General features: G+C 37.1%; 1 protein-coding gene across 1 annotated transcript; it reads right to left on the bottom strand.

The window, feature by feature from the left end:
- Positions 1–620: 620 nt before the first annotated feature.
- Positions 621–3,435, bottom strand: LOC136256971 (collagen alpha-1(III) chain-like). Its single transcript, XM_066050057.1, has 12 exons — positions 3,307–3,435; positions 3,173–3,250; positions 2,932–3,123; positions 2,823–2,876; positions 2,728–2,763; positions 2,590–2,643; positions 2,488–2,538; positions 2,370–2,414; positions 2,286–2,307; positions 2,148–2,230; positions 2,051–2,095; positions 621–1,959 (listed from the first exon to the last, which is right to left on the bottom strand). Exons 1-12 carry the CDS (start codon positions 3,358–3,360, stop codon positions 730–732), a joined length of 1,944 nt encoding a protein of 647 aa, XP_065906129.1. The 5' UTR covers positions 3,361–3,435; the 3' UTR covers positions 621–729.
- Positions 3,436–15,506: the final 12,071 nt, after the last annotated feature.

Here is a 15,506-nt window from a genome sequence, read left to right as displayed (position 1 = left end):
TTTTAATGTACAGACATACAGAGATAGTTTTTTGACAGAAACACTTATGTGCACAAGTGAATTGTAGAAGCTATTGGTTGGTACTAAATAGTAACACAAGTGGTGTTACCTATTTTCTTAAACCATGTGTAACCCAATTGGTAATTCTATTTTCCAGTAACCAGTTCTCTAATGAAGTGTCTAGAGAATCCCAGTTCACCCATCATGATTTGGGAACTTACTATACAACTATATTCAGTATAGCAAAAGAATCCTCTACAAAGGTAGTCAAAATATGGCATTTTATATTTTGATTATGCACTCTGTGTACAGAAAGCTGTAAAAATAGCCATATATCTGGCTTAAGTCATTTACTGTTGATTTATTGCCATAGGTGGGAAGGTTGTAGTATTACAAATTATGTTTTAAGCAAATTTTTAATATTATGCATGGACTTGTATCTGCTTACTTTTATCAATCACCATTTGAAATTTACTAGGAATTCCAGTGAATAAGTTTAGGATAGTGACAAAATACTACATAGGTACGACCCATACTTTCTAATGTTGACTTTTCTTGAAGTGGTATTGAATGTAAAATTGTATCTGTTTTGCCCAGACTTGCACTGATTGTATAGCAAATTAGTTTAGTAAGAATTAAACATTTCTGTCAAGAAATATGAGTACAAATATGTGTACAAGGGTATCATATGTAAACAGTTCAAATCGTTATAAAGGACTAGGAGTTTCCTTAGTGGTAAGGATAATAGGAACGTTTACAACATTTTCTGGACTTTAAAACTTCCTCAACTTTTGCCAGTAGAGCATACTGTTGATTGAAGAAATTCTTGGAGACATCTCCTTCACCTGGAGCACCTTTATCGCCTGGTCTACCTGGTACACCTGGTCGTCCATCTTTACCATCTTCTCCAGGCACACCAGGTTTACCTGGCTCACCAGCACGACCATAAGAAGATAAGCAAGCATCTCCCTTAGGCCCAGGAGCTCCGGGACGTCCTGGTCGTCCTGGAATACCAGGTTTTCCTGATGTTCCTCTATCTCCCTTGCTTCCCGGTGAAGGACAATAAGAGTAGACATTGTCTCCTGGAGATCCTGGTTTTCCTTGTGGTCCAGGAGATCCTCGTCTTCCTTTCTGTCCTGGTGGTCCTTTAGGTCCAGGCCTACCAGATGGTCCATATACACCGGGGGAACCAGGGTCACCATCAGGTCCCTTGGATCCAGGGGGTCCACTACGACCTTTCTTGAATGGACAAACTCCATAATAATAGTCACAGGAGCTTCCTCCAGGATAGTTGACATAGTACTTGCATGGTTTGTAGTAGGATGCAGTTCTGGTGTCCCTTGTTTCTTCCATGTTGTCATCCAGGTCAAGCTCTTCCTCAACGTTCTCTTCTACTTCCATCTCTGCATCTCTCTTTTGGTATTCATCATCTAACTCAAAATCTTCCTCAAGGTTCTCTTCAGAATCAGCTTCATCCATCTCTTCACTATCCCTCTTGTGGTAGCCACTGCAACATGAAGACAAACTGTATCTGAGTTTATAGATGAAAGATTGGAGCTGTTTTAGACGGACAGCATTCTTCAAGCTAACTTCTTGACCAGGGCTTCCATCATAGCCAGGCTTTCCAGGTGCACCATCTTTTCCAGGTCGTCCATCTCTTCCTGGTTTTCCAGGTTCTCCATGTTTTCCAGGGTAACACTTGGCATCATCTCCAGGTGGTCCATTTGGTCCTCTAGATCCAGGGGCTCCTCGTTGTCCAGGCTTCCCTGGATAACCGGCATCTCCCTTTTGTGAATAGTATGGACGACACTTGGGGCAATCATCTCTGCTTCCATCAGCACCATGTTTCCCTGATGGTCCTTGTGGGCCAGGATTTCCTGGCTTTCCGGGATATCCTGAATGTCCCTGTTCTCCTGGTTTACCCGGATAACCAGGTGCTCCAGGTTCACCATCTTTTCCCTTGAAAAAATATTATAGTTCATTATTAATGTTTGTTTAAACACCAAATAAATGCTAATGGTGATGAGTATTTATATCACATTTATCTTACCTTGTCACCACGGTATCCTGGATGACCTGTACTTCCATATGTGTACTACAAAGAATATTAGATTCAAACTTGATTAATATTTTAGAGTACAAGGCACCTTTCCATGTGGTGGGCACTGGCTGTTGTAACCACCTGTGGTACGCTTGTGTTTGCTGTCATAGCTATACCCATAGTATCCAGCTGTGTATTTTTAAGGTCGTCACTTTTTAAAGTGTATACATTTTATTTGTCTAACCTCCTCTGCAACATGTGCTCAACTACACATAATAGACAAGAGCAAGTGATTATTGCAAACTTATTGCTTTATGTATGGTATTACCTTAGTTCTTAGACTCCTAACAGCTTCTACAATCTTCTTTTCAGCCTAACAGATGCAAGTGATGTTAGTTATGTACATATTTATTATTGTATGACATCTTTGTTTTAGTGATTCTTACCTCTTCAAGTCCCCAGGTTTTTCCCTGTCTTCCAGGACTTCCCGGGTATCCCTACAAGAGTTAATTGTGTGTTGCTAGTTATATGGTTTTGAGTTATCTCACTGGACGGCCTGGTTTTCCATCCCTTCCTGGGTAACCTGGTTTGCCTGGTTGTCCCTAACATTAGAATATAATTTATAGTAAGTACAACACGTACACCAGTGTGTATGTAGATTACTAGTTCATATAAGGTGAACATACCTTGTCACCATATGGTGCATATTTGCAGCATTTTCCCTATATAAATTAATTGCACACACATACATGTGAGAGCCTCTTATTGTATTGTGACTGACTTTCTCTCCCTTGTATCCAGATGAGCCTGGGTATCCAGGAGGACCATAGTATCCCTGTAGGAGAAAGTAGTTGAATATATTTTGACAATTGGTTTTGTGATTTTGATACATTTTTTCCAGAGTCTCCATCTTCACCAGGTGCACCTGTCTTGCCTGGTCTATTGAAACATCTTCCTGGTCTTCCTGGGGGACCATATGGTCCAGGATAGCCATCATCTCCAGGTTCACCATTAGGACCTGGGTAGCCTTTCTGACCAGGGGCACCAGGGGCTCCGTTTCTTCCTGGTGAACCAGGACGACCCTACAAATTGACTATAGTAGCTAACAGCTAGGCATACGAAGTTTCATACCGTTGGGCCTTTGGGTCCATGTAGTCCTTTGTAATCATTATAGTCACATTTCCCACAGATGCGATAGCTATTGTAGTACTAGAGAAATCATCACACAACTTTACTGACATCCATGCTAAGTCTCAGCCACTCACTGTTGCTTCTGTCAAGCAGATGACAGTAGCCACAAGAATAAGAGCTACCTTCATCTTTTCTATTGCACTGACTGCAGAGGATGATCTTACTAAGCCAGAGTGCTCCCTTATATACTCACAGCAGCTTGATAATTTGTAATGATGACATGATATTGCATATGTTACACCAGGTGGTGAAGTGTACTCATGTATAAGGCATATGTTTACTATTGGGTGTGATTGTAACTACTTGTTGGTACATGATTTGCTCCAGCCCATATCTAATTGTATTAAATGTAATTAATGTGTTCCACAAGCAGGTGCTAAGTGATCCAATAACATGAATTATACATGAGTGGTCTTCCTTCAGCAGAACATGAAGCTGTAGCTTTCACATAACGTGTAGCTCTATTATTTTATAATTCAAATTGATCTGCCTTTATATGAAAAATATTAGTGCTACCAACTGAAGTTGCTGAACTTTACATGCACGGTTAAAGAACAAAGTAATAACCAAGTAGTTGTGGAATCTTAAGTGCCACATACATGTCATCTGGCTGCTAATAGATGTACAGCCATTTTGCAGCTATGCAATAATCACACCGTGGAATATTCGCACATGTAAGTATAGCAACTGGCATTTACATGTTACATTTTAGCCATTGTAGCACTGTCCCATCACACAAAGTGTATATGATATGATATGTTCTCTATTTAGAAGTGAATATACTAACAGGAGTCCACGATAAAGAGTCCATATCTCCATAAAGAGTCCATAGTCAATCACACAATTGGTATCCTTGAATGAAATGTATAGCTACCTGTATTGCCAGTAGCACATCAAATTCTATGGCCAAGGATTCAAAGTGCTCCTTCACCTCAATGTAATTACTGTAAACACTTAAAGAAAGTGTAGCCAATTCACATGGATACAGTGGTATACTGTTGTACAATAAGGAAGCTTTACAGTAACTATTTAATTAATTAAATGAAGCAACACAATGTTTATACACACAAATTAACAGCCTAAGCATTTTGTGTGGCTTAACAAAAGTACATACATGTGGCACTTATAGAAATGTGAGTATCTTCACTTTGCATTACTCAAGCATGAAATATCCGAAATGTGTTGTAAAATGTTCCACTGCAAAGAGCAGGCAGACTTAGTAACTTACATCGCAACACTGGTAGCTATAGGCTATCTGCACTAATAATGTTCAGACAGTGCTAATGTTTTTCTGAATAGGAAGACATACGTGATAACTATCCTACAACTTGAGATAAGTTGCAGTGACAAGGCAACAGTGTGAATAAATAATGGGTTGAGATAATTGTGGCATAAGGTAACAAGTTTGTACATAATCAAATTTGTCTGGTATAAATGAATATATTTTTCTTGATTATTTTATAATTACTTTATTTAATAACAATGTGATCCCTAGTTGATGGATCAGGTCGTTATACATTTATCACACATTGTGTTGCCAAATTTGTGCTGTTTATTAGCTGCACTTAATAACATTGGCTGCATGGACAGAGAAAATAGTAGAGCTGCTAAACAAAAAAAATGTTCACTTTTTGATAAAAGTGCCAAACTCGGTACAACATTTGATTAATTCATGCTATTTCATATTAGATATGGTGCCATTAAAATTACCAATTGTATCACGCTCAAAAAACCTGAAAAGTAAAATCAACAGAAAAGGTATTGGGAAACCATAAAAGTGCTCTGAGCTAGCTGAATTGTGAATATAACTTGCCATGTTAAGATGCAAGGAGGGTCATGGTGTATGAAGCCATAGATGTGCAATACATTGTTCCTATTGGATTGTACCTGTACTTTTAACACTGAAATATTAGCTCCATTACCACGTTTTGAAAGATTTTCTGAATACACCTGTAAATTTGAGATACATTCATGCTATTTAAGCAAAAACAAAGATTTTGAATGCACTTGTATGGTATCCTGACCAGCTACTAGTTTTAAAACTTGCCCTATTGCAATGATTTTGACGTGGCACCGTATCTCAAATGATTTATAAGCATACCTTACTCAACTTCTACAGAAAATTTGGTGCTTTTGTCACAAAGTGAACGATTTCATCAAAATTTGTTGCTTAGCCACTCTATAAAATGACATAGGGAACACTTATCATTACTTATATACATACCGGTCCACCCGCATGATTTGATGATAGAAACAGAAATAAGTCAATGGCCTCTACTGAATTAATTTTTTTTAACTTGATGTGGTTAATGTCATTGTATAATACGGCAACAATCAAGCATTGAAAAACGGATCCACTATTGTTACACTGATAAACAGAAAATTTAAACATATTTATATCTAGTGATCAATAAAATGATGTGTAATTAAATAATATCTGCAAAGAAAACATTGAGAGTTTAGTTGGTGATGGGTGGACTGCTAGTGCTGCTAGAGTTGTGAATGCATCCTTTACTGGGAGTGTCTAAATAATGTATACAAATATATATAGGTGTTATTTTTTGCTTTTAATAAATCCCAGGCTTCTATAACAGTTCAAGTCTACGTTTAATGAAAATAATAACAACTCCAACTACCAGCTGGCTATTGAATGTCTGCTAAACACATTAAAACCACTGTTGAATGTGTTGTGTTTACACATACACACATGTATTAAGTTTTAATATGTTATCCGTTTGTTCTGATAACATCATGCATAATGTGATCAAATGATAATCATTTTACTAAGTTTAACCTATCTAAGCTGGTCACCTATTGGTCGAATTTTTTGGTCTCAGTCAGCAGGTGGCTGATTAGACAGGTGGAGTAGGGTATAAACCTGTCAGTTGGGGAAATTAAAGTTGGCCTTTGGCCTTTCTATGTACAGGAGGTAGCTGCTAAGGCAACTTCCACTGTAGATAAGCAATACGCTTTGTTGATTTAAAAATAGTTTTTGTACAGAGAATTAAATGAAGTGGCCTGCAATGTAAAATGCACATGCATGAGCCAGGCTTTGTTATCATATGTAATTCCTGTAGTTGTTAATGTATAGCAACAAACTATACTCCCAAGATGTTATGATAACCAGATACGGGACCTTGTGATGTTGGTATTATGATGTAAATGTAGCATTGAAATATTTTGATGTTCTTGGTATAAGTTTTTGTAATCAACATTGCTAATGTAGTAGTCACAATCTATATTCTGATTACAGTTGTGTTAAGTGTATTTGTTTTATGCTGTGGTCCTGGAATGATCATTTATAGGGCAACACACGCATGCATGCATACATGCAAATACATACACACCTGTAGCATATGTACACATACAGTTGTGATCACCGTAAGCAGTGATTCCAACAGATCATCCTATGATGGAAAGCTCTTTCTAATAATAACACTTACAAGTACAAGGAAAATTTATTAAAAGTTTGATCAGGGATCATAGAAACAAAAGGTAGTGAAACAATGGAGGTAGCCTACACCTGAAAATATACTAGTGGATACATAATTAGTCCATTTTTACTTCAATTAGGGATCATAGAAATAAACAGTAGTGAACCATATGTAGTGAACAAGGGAGGTCACCTACACCTGAAGATATACTAGTGGACGTTTATTCCCTAAATCCCCACTATTACATGGCATTGCGGCTATGAGTGCTAGAGCCCCACTTATATTTTAGAGGGAGCTTAGCCCCTCCACTTTTAAAGATAGATATACTGTAATTGAGCAGTCTTGTAGTCATATAAAACATTTGGATACATTTTCAGTCACAATTGTTACAAAATTCAGGAGGTTAATTTTGAAATTTCCTATGAGGGCATGCCCCCAGACCCCCACCCTAGAAAGAATATGTTCTGCATGCTAAGCAAGCTTTACACATTGTTTGAATTGTATCAACTAGTCACCACCATTCTTAGCCCCCTCACTTTAAGTTTTGTTGCTACACCCTTGCATGACTAGTATATCTGCAGGTGTAGGTGACCCCCCTTGTTTCACTACTTTTTTTATTTCTATGATATCTAATTTTTCCCTTGTACTTGTTTTTTTTCATAATTGTGACTGGTGAACCTGCAGATACTGCATCAAAAGAAATAATGTTGCTAGACTATAATATGTTTGTCTGAAGACGTGCCCCAACTATCAATTACTGAAAAGTGAAGTGGCCATTATGCTTCATTTTCCACTATGTTCAGCTAGTTACACAGCATTACAGTTGCAAGAAGTACCTCTGCAACCAGGAATCAACACCTTGTAAAATTGTCAGCAAAAAAAAAATGGGACACAAAGGAGGACAAAGGTAAGTTCATGATGCGTACATTGTACTGTGGTATGCCAAAAGGTACCTGTTGAGCTGATGCGACATCAAGCCCATAGCCGTAGTAATTATTGAGTTATGCTTGTCTGAAGGCGTTAGTAAGTAAATACGTCAGTCAGGCAGTAGAAAATTATATTAAATATATAAATTGTATAAACCTATTGGAAGAGTTTTGGGTTGTGCTGAAGGCACTTTTGGGCTTGGTTATAACCAAATACTGCCAAGGTACCATGAAGGTATTGTGAAGCTGGTTTCTGGTCAGTATTTTTGTGCAAACCTCCATGATCCCTAATATACAGTACTACCATATTATGTAAAATTTGGGTCAGTCATAATTGTATAATGGATAAATATATATTTTTAGCTAAATTCTTTTTTTTAAATTAATCATTACACCTGGTTGGGATCCTTAGCTATTAGTAAATCAGTAATATAACCTGTGTTTTAGAAGTTGAACTGCAGGTACTTCTCCACCATTATTTCTTAGAAAATACCTAAACTGTGTGTGATTCGTGTACATTAAAATTAGAAATTTTTGTATAAAACTAAGAAAGCTAATATTTGTATACCACCAAAGTAACGTACAAAATATTGTAATATCAAAAGGAAAGTGTATCCTTGCCATATTACCAAACTTCATACTCTTTCCTGCAGTGTGCACCATATTGTATAACAGATTTTAAGTGTTTGGGTAAGTCTGCACTAGTTTAGCAACAGTTGTAAATGTACTGGAAGTAGCTTACCAGGTGAACTGTATAGTGGCCTTATTGGATTTTTTTGTTGACTACATATTAAATATATGTGTTAAGGGAGATGACTAGTTGTTACCTTACATTATTAAATTCTTTAGCTACAAGTCTTAATTACTTCCATAGTATCTTTCTAATACAACCATTCAATTATATTTAAAATTATATTTGCTAGGTATAAAAAGTAATTTTAGCTAAACCTGTTAATTTGTAGCACAAAATCTCGGAAAGAATACAGTTAAAATTGACAGGTTATTAATAGTAATGTGTAGCATAGTAGCATTTTCATTGGCCCCGATGGCATCAAGATTCTTCAACAAGTGCTGGAACGTCTCAAAGTCTTCTACACTGATGTCACCATCAGATGGTTCTCCCTTTGGTCCTTGTAGTCCAAGGTTGCCAGTCATTCCATCAATTCCAGGGTAGCCATCTGCTCCGTCAGGTCTGTAATAATCCTTGCAAACCTCTCCTTTAGGGCTAGGATACCCAGGTGGTCGTGGTCCTCACCTTTGGCTCCAGCAGGGCCCCTTTGCTACTTGAGTGGGACAGTAGTGATAGTAAAGACTTCCATAAGGTCACCCTTTTGTACCTTCTCCTGGGGAGCACCTATTTCACCATCATCTCCTGGTTTTCCAGGAGCTCCGGGTTCACCAGGCTCGCCATCTGCTCCCTTCTTTCCATGGTATCCAGCTGTCCCTTTCTTAAATGGGAAATATCCATACTAGTTGCTGCATGCCTTATCATATCACCATACTATATGGCATATCTGCACGAGTAACTGCCAATGAAGTATCCCCTCTTTTGAGGTGAAGAAAAATCAATGTCTGCATTGGTGTCAGCCTCTTGGTTAAACTCAACATCTTTATCCATATCCTTTTTGTGATAATAGTTTCCATAGCATCATTGGTAGAGTAACCCCAACAAAAAAGTAGAACAACTGCCCGAGATGCCTGCCATACTTGAGGGTCTTGTTGACTCCTTGGTTTCCTCTCAAGGCAGCAGGACTGGGCTCTCCCTTCTCTCCATCTTTGCCAGACTTTTCCATAATGACCTGTTTTTTCTGTTGTAGCACTTGGCATTATCCCCAGGTGGTCCCTCTGGTCCTTCTCTCCAGGGGCCCCTGGTCACCGGGGTCTCCAGGTTCACCATCTCTCCTTTGTCAGCATAGTAGATGTCACAGTAAGGACAATCCTTCTGACTGCCATGATATCCTTTGAGTCCATTAGTTCCTTTTGGGTCAGGATATCCAGGGATGTGATCCTGGAAATCGGGTGGAACAGGTTGAAAACTGTGATGGACAATACTTAAACTTTATTACATTTGTTTGTGTGTAAACATGAACCACCACATTTTGCATTGCGGTAGTTAAACACTTGCTATGGTAGCTACCAGGAACTGAGGAATCCATTACTTGTCTATTACTTGTTGTTGGGTGGGTTATATGTAGCAAATTTTATTAGTGATCTCACCCTAAAGCCTTAGCTGTGTTGTAGTGTTTATAGTCAATAAATCTTGCTGTTTAGCTGCAATTATTTTGAGTTGGTTTCTTTTCCTGCAAGGTAAAATACCTTCTACTATCTGTATTTTTATAATTACAATGATTTTGTTGAAAACAACAATCTAATAGTAAAGAGTTTGATTGCTGGTTTCAACAATTCAACATGCTATAGCCCATATATGTATAGGAGGTGACTAACAAAAACACTAGAAATCTCACTACCACTTTTAAGCACATGTGCACCATGTAACATTACAAAGCTGGGTTAACAAAACCCATAAGAATGAACTCACTTAATAGTCAAAGGGAAAACAAGTTAATAATGAGCAATGAGCAATGGCTAAGGCCATTATCAGCAAACTGTTGAGAGACTTAATTTAAGACAACAGAAATACCTTTGCATCTATAGTTTGTGTGGAATGTCTTTATAATCACTCATCTTCATGAGTAAATTCTTTGAAATACACAAATGCAGCAAATGGCATACATGAAGCATGTCCCTATAGTGCATGGTACGTGTAATAATGAAGAAATTGACACTACTCTCAAAGCTACTGCAAGTGACTAGCCACACTTTATTGTAGGTATTGATTAACATCAACTTATATGACTGACTATAATTTCACCTTGCCTCAGAGAAACAAGTGTCACACATTACTCTATGTGTATGTGATGTGCGATATAGCAATTAAATGTAGCACAAGCTAAGCACAGTGTTTATAATTGATATTTTGCATGGCAATGGAGCATAAGTTGCCAGTGGTAACGACTTTTCCTTACATAATGTACATGTGTATGTCAACTGAAAATGTACATAGCTAGTGTTTTATATAAAACAAATGTCTGGGTGCATTCAAATGTTTTCCCCCAGTACACCAAAACAAAATTGTCTCTTTATTACTTCCATTCTTCTGTTAACCAAGACCTCAGTGTCTTAAGCTGTTATATTCACATATATAATAATGACATGGCTATTTCAAGAATTATGTTAGATAATATGGTTCTAATCCTTTACCTTTTTGTGCACTTTTGGATAAAAGTATGAAACTTGGCAAAAAGTTTGTGTGTATGACCAAGAATATTTTTTGATAGGGAGCCACCTCAGATTTGACCTATACAGGCAATTTAATGTTCAAAAAACTGTCAAGTTTTGTCTCTATTTCATGTTTGTATGACTCAATATCTACAAACTTGGTGTAAACTTGAAGCTTTTGCCTTAAACAATGAATTGGTTTTTACAGAAAGTCTATAACTTACTGTGTTCTAAAATTACAGCAATTTTTGTGGTAAAACATGCCACTATTTTCCCCCACCAACGCACAAGTTTAAAATATGTACAGAAAGAAGATTTACAGTAAGAAGGTTTACTTTTTCAATACTTATTCTGTATGACAATTTACCATGTTAAATAGGTAGGGATAGATCAATGAACTGCCATGGGTTACATGCCCAGGTCATTATTCTGAATGGCGGGTTTATGTACGAGATCCAATTTGTGTGAATTTCACAAATTGAAACTTGATTCACTGCTTTTGTATGAATTCACACATTTTGACTAAGTTTTCTGGGTTCTAATTTTTAACTGAATCATCATAGCAAAGACAATTGCTTGTGTTCTGCAGTTTGCAATTGCTGCTGTAGACTATTTGGATTCCTAAATTTGATTTATATGTACTCGCAAATATAGTATCACTAATGTTTAGCATTTATCACTGAAAAAATTTGAAACCACCCTATAAAATGGTCACTCAGTATATTAGTGCAAATCATACTATATAAGCATTATACAAATATAAGGAAAAATTAAGAATTTTAAGTTCGATTATGGATCATAGAAAAAAAATTAGGGAAACAAGGGAGGTCTGCAGATATACAAGTGGACATTTAATCCCTAATTCAGTCATGGTAGGTTAGGAATTGAATGCCCACTAGTATATCTGTGGGTGTAGGCGACCTCTTTTGTTTCCCAACTTTTTTTCTATGTACATAAAATTCTTAATTTTTTCTTATACTTGTTTGTTAACTTTTTTGTAACATTATTATGACTGGTGAACCCACGCATACCACATCAAAAGAAAGGATGGCAACAGAGGTAATGTTTTTGACTGAACGCGTGCCCCAAAAATCAATTACTGACTTGAAAGTGAAGTGGCCATTACGCTTCACTTTCAGCTATGTTCAACCTATTACACAGCACTACAAATGAAGAACAGTAGGAGAAGCACCTCTGCAATCATTCCAGAAAAATATGATAATTCACATGCCCCAACTGAATTACTGACTCAAAAGTGAAGTGGCCATTACGCTTCACTTTCAGCTATGTTCAACCTATTACACAGCGCTACAAATGAAGAACAGTAGGAGAAGCACCTCTGCAATCATTCTAGATAATTCACATGCCCCAACTGAATTACTGACTCAAAAGTGAAGTGGCCATTACGCTTAACTTTCAGCTATTTTCAGCCCATTTAACAGCACTGCAAACAAATAACAGTAGGAGAAGTATCAATCCAGTCACCACAGAAAATATGGACAATTCCTGTAGGGAAGCCATCGTGCTACTGCAAATCAATGCCTTTGGCTGTCAGCAAAAAGAAATGAGACACAAAGAGGGACAAAGGTAAGTGCATTGTACATACTGCGGTATGCCTAAAGGTACATCTCAGGATGAAGCAATGACAAACAGTAAAAAAATCTAACCCATATCCTTATCCATTATCGTGTTAAGGCATCAGGCAGGCAGGCAGTTAGTCAGTCTTAGAAATTCTATTGAATAATTAAAAAAAAACCTTTTTTGTAGCAATCTATTGGAAACACTTAGGGTCGTACTCAAGGCTCTTTTGGGCTTGGTTATACCTAATCAATGCTGCCAAGGCGCCAGGATGGTTATATTGTGAAGCTGGTTTTTGGGTGATATTTTTGGCCAGAAAAACCCAAACCTCCATGATCCCTAATATACAGTACTATTGTACTGTATGATAGTTGTTAAAGCTACTGCAGTGAAACCTTCTAATTCGACACCTGCAGTTCTAATCCAGAATACCTCTGAAATCTGGCACCAGCTGTTTGCTGCACCAATAAGACTTTATCTGCTTGATTCTAGACAGCCAACTGAACTAGGCTAAATTGATTTATTACTCATAAGTATATCCTGTAGCTATAGATACTGGTCAAGGTGAAGGTTTAAAAATCAAACATTCGTCCAAAATTAGTGGTATTTATACTATTGAAAATAAACTGCCAATCTCTTACTATCTTATTACAACCCTATTGAAACAAATAAGAATTAAGAAAACTTTTGCTAAGTTACTACATTCCAGACAATTGTTTTAAAATATACAACATATTATTATATAAGTCACACTACTCTAGCTTGTAACACCTGCACATATTGATCACCAGGCCAGTAAGTACTGTTTAATGCCAGTTCCTTGTACTACCAATTATGACACACCAAAGATATACTGTGCATACAGGCTGTTCGCATGAACAGGGAAATCAATTATTGGGTAAGTTTTTCCTTTTCTCTCCCTTCTTCACTGCATACAAAGGCAAAATTTGTGAAGAAAAATCGATCGCTTCGATGTGACGTCAACAAACACTCATAACTTCCATATCCTTGGGTCTACTGCAACGAAACAAAGATTTTCCAACTCCTCTTGAGCAGGCGGGTGTACATAGAAAGGGGCATTGTTACAACATTGGAGAAGGGTGACCACTAAAATATACCTGCATGCTTAAGTATAACTACTGGCTATTTTGTATCCCAAAGGCATTAGCACCATTTTTGCCACGAGTTTTAGACAAGCATGCAGCACCCTGAGCATGCAGTGCGTTTTACTGTACAATGCATGTACTGCTTTTAAATTTACTAAATTTGTTTTGTAATTAATTTTTGTGTGTGTAATTAATTTTTCTGTATGTGTGTGTAAATAGTCTTTCTATTCCTTGCCATGCCCGCGTGCTGACCCAATTACCAGTCAGTTGTGCGGTCACATGTTGTCTGAGGATCCACTTGCTTTTATTTTGTATACACCTTGTTCATCATAATTTGATGGTTAATAATAAAAATATCTTTTGAAGTTAACTTTTATAGAAATGTGGTCTCTTAACACAGGTGGCCACTATTAGACAGATTCCACCTTACGATTACATATATCTAACTCTTTATGTTGGAAACACAATCTGTACTATGTATGAGTACTATAATGCATGATGTGCATTGGCAGAAGATAGGGCTACTTTTTGCTCTTATAAATGGCTATAACTTTAGAATAGTAAAGCTATATACTTTCTTCAAACTTAATGTTAGTGTACTCTTCAGAGCAAGAGCATTAATTTGACACCAAGTTTGTGAATTTTGAACCATGAGACAGATGAAAAACTGACCATTTTAAAGCAGTGAATTGGGTGTAAAGGTCACCAAAGGTCAAATCTGAGGTGACTCTCTATCAAAAAAAAAACCTTTGTAATGCATACAAACTATGTGGCAAGTTTCATGCTTTTATCCAAAAGTGAGGTATTAGAACCCTAGCTAATAGCATTTCATGTATATAACAAATGGGACTAGATGGTCTAAAGAATATATGCCAGGTAGTCTGAAAATGCTGTGGTTTGGTTATATCTTTGCATAGAAGAAAAATGTATCATAGTTGTACATGTGCTGTGTAGCTAATACCTGTTATTATACTTGAAAATACATACGGAGTTATACCAATATATTTATGCATTATTTTTAGGGTCTTCACAGTCCAACAGAAAGAAATGGAGCCTCTGGTTCCCCCCAGGAAGACCTTTCAATAACAGTAGGCAGCTGCATGGTGAAGACAGAAACCCTAGAAAAAAATCTAAATACCGACAATCGAGCACAAGCAGAACAGAATACTCTTGGATAGCAAGGCCCACTAAATTGGAATAATTTACTCAGTAAATAATACAACCACTGCCAGTTGTTTGTCATGAGGTGGTTTGGTTCACTTGTAAAGTGCAGTTCGATGATAGCTATTGTTTTGGTAAGTTCCACTTCTTATATGACTCATGCAATAGGATAACTGTTATGAGTACCCACAAATTGTAGCTCCGGTCCCTTGTGGCTTGGAAGTCAAATACCTGGGGATTTTCAACTTTAAAACTAAGGCTGTATCCAGCTCCTTCACTCCTAATCTTGAGATAAAGAAACACCTGTATGTAATGGGAAAATAAAGTGGCCGAGACTACCACCTTAGATGGATGGGTACTGTGTCAAATATAGTTTTATAACATAGTCTCATTTTGCAGATTAAAAATGGGTTAGTTTAATCAGAGTAACAAATTTTTAAATAGACAGTATAGATATGGCATATTTACATTTCATTAAGCGGACTATGTATACAGAAAGCTGTGAAATGGTTGTCTTAGGTCATTTACTGTTAATATTTTCTTGTTGGTGGGAATGGTTGTAGTGTTAATGTGGTTGAAGCAAAATTTCAAATTATGAACTGTTTATTATAAACTTTTATCAATCTACATTTGAAATTTACTTTAATGTACTAGGCCAGTGCAGGGGCATATTTAGGGGGGTTTCCTGGTGTTCAGAAAACCCTTCTGAAATTTTCACTTGCATACAGACTTGCAGCAGAAGCACCAGACTATCATAATTTGGCAGCACAAGCACACAGAATAAATGGGA

The sequence above is a fragment of the Dysidea avara genome, chromosome 5 (genome assembly GCF_963678975.1).
Source record: "Dysidea avara chromosome 5, odDysAvar1.4, whole genome shotgun sequence".
Taxonomy (NCBI): Eukaryota; Metazoa; Porifera; class Demospongiae; order Dictyoceratida; family Dysideidae; genus Dysidea; species Dysidea avara.
Note: the sequence above shows the minus strand (reverse complement) of the source record. Positions and strands in the feature narration are given on the sequence as shown.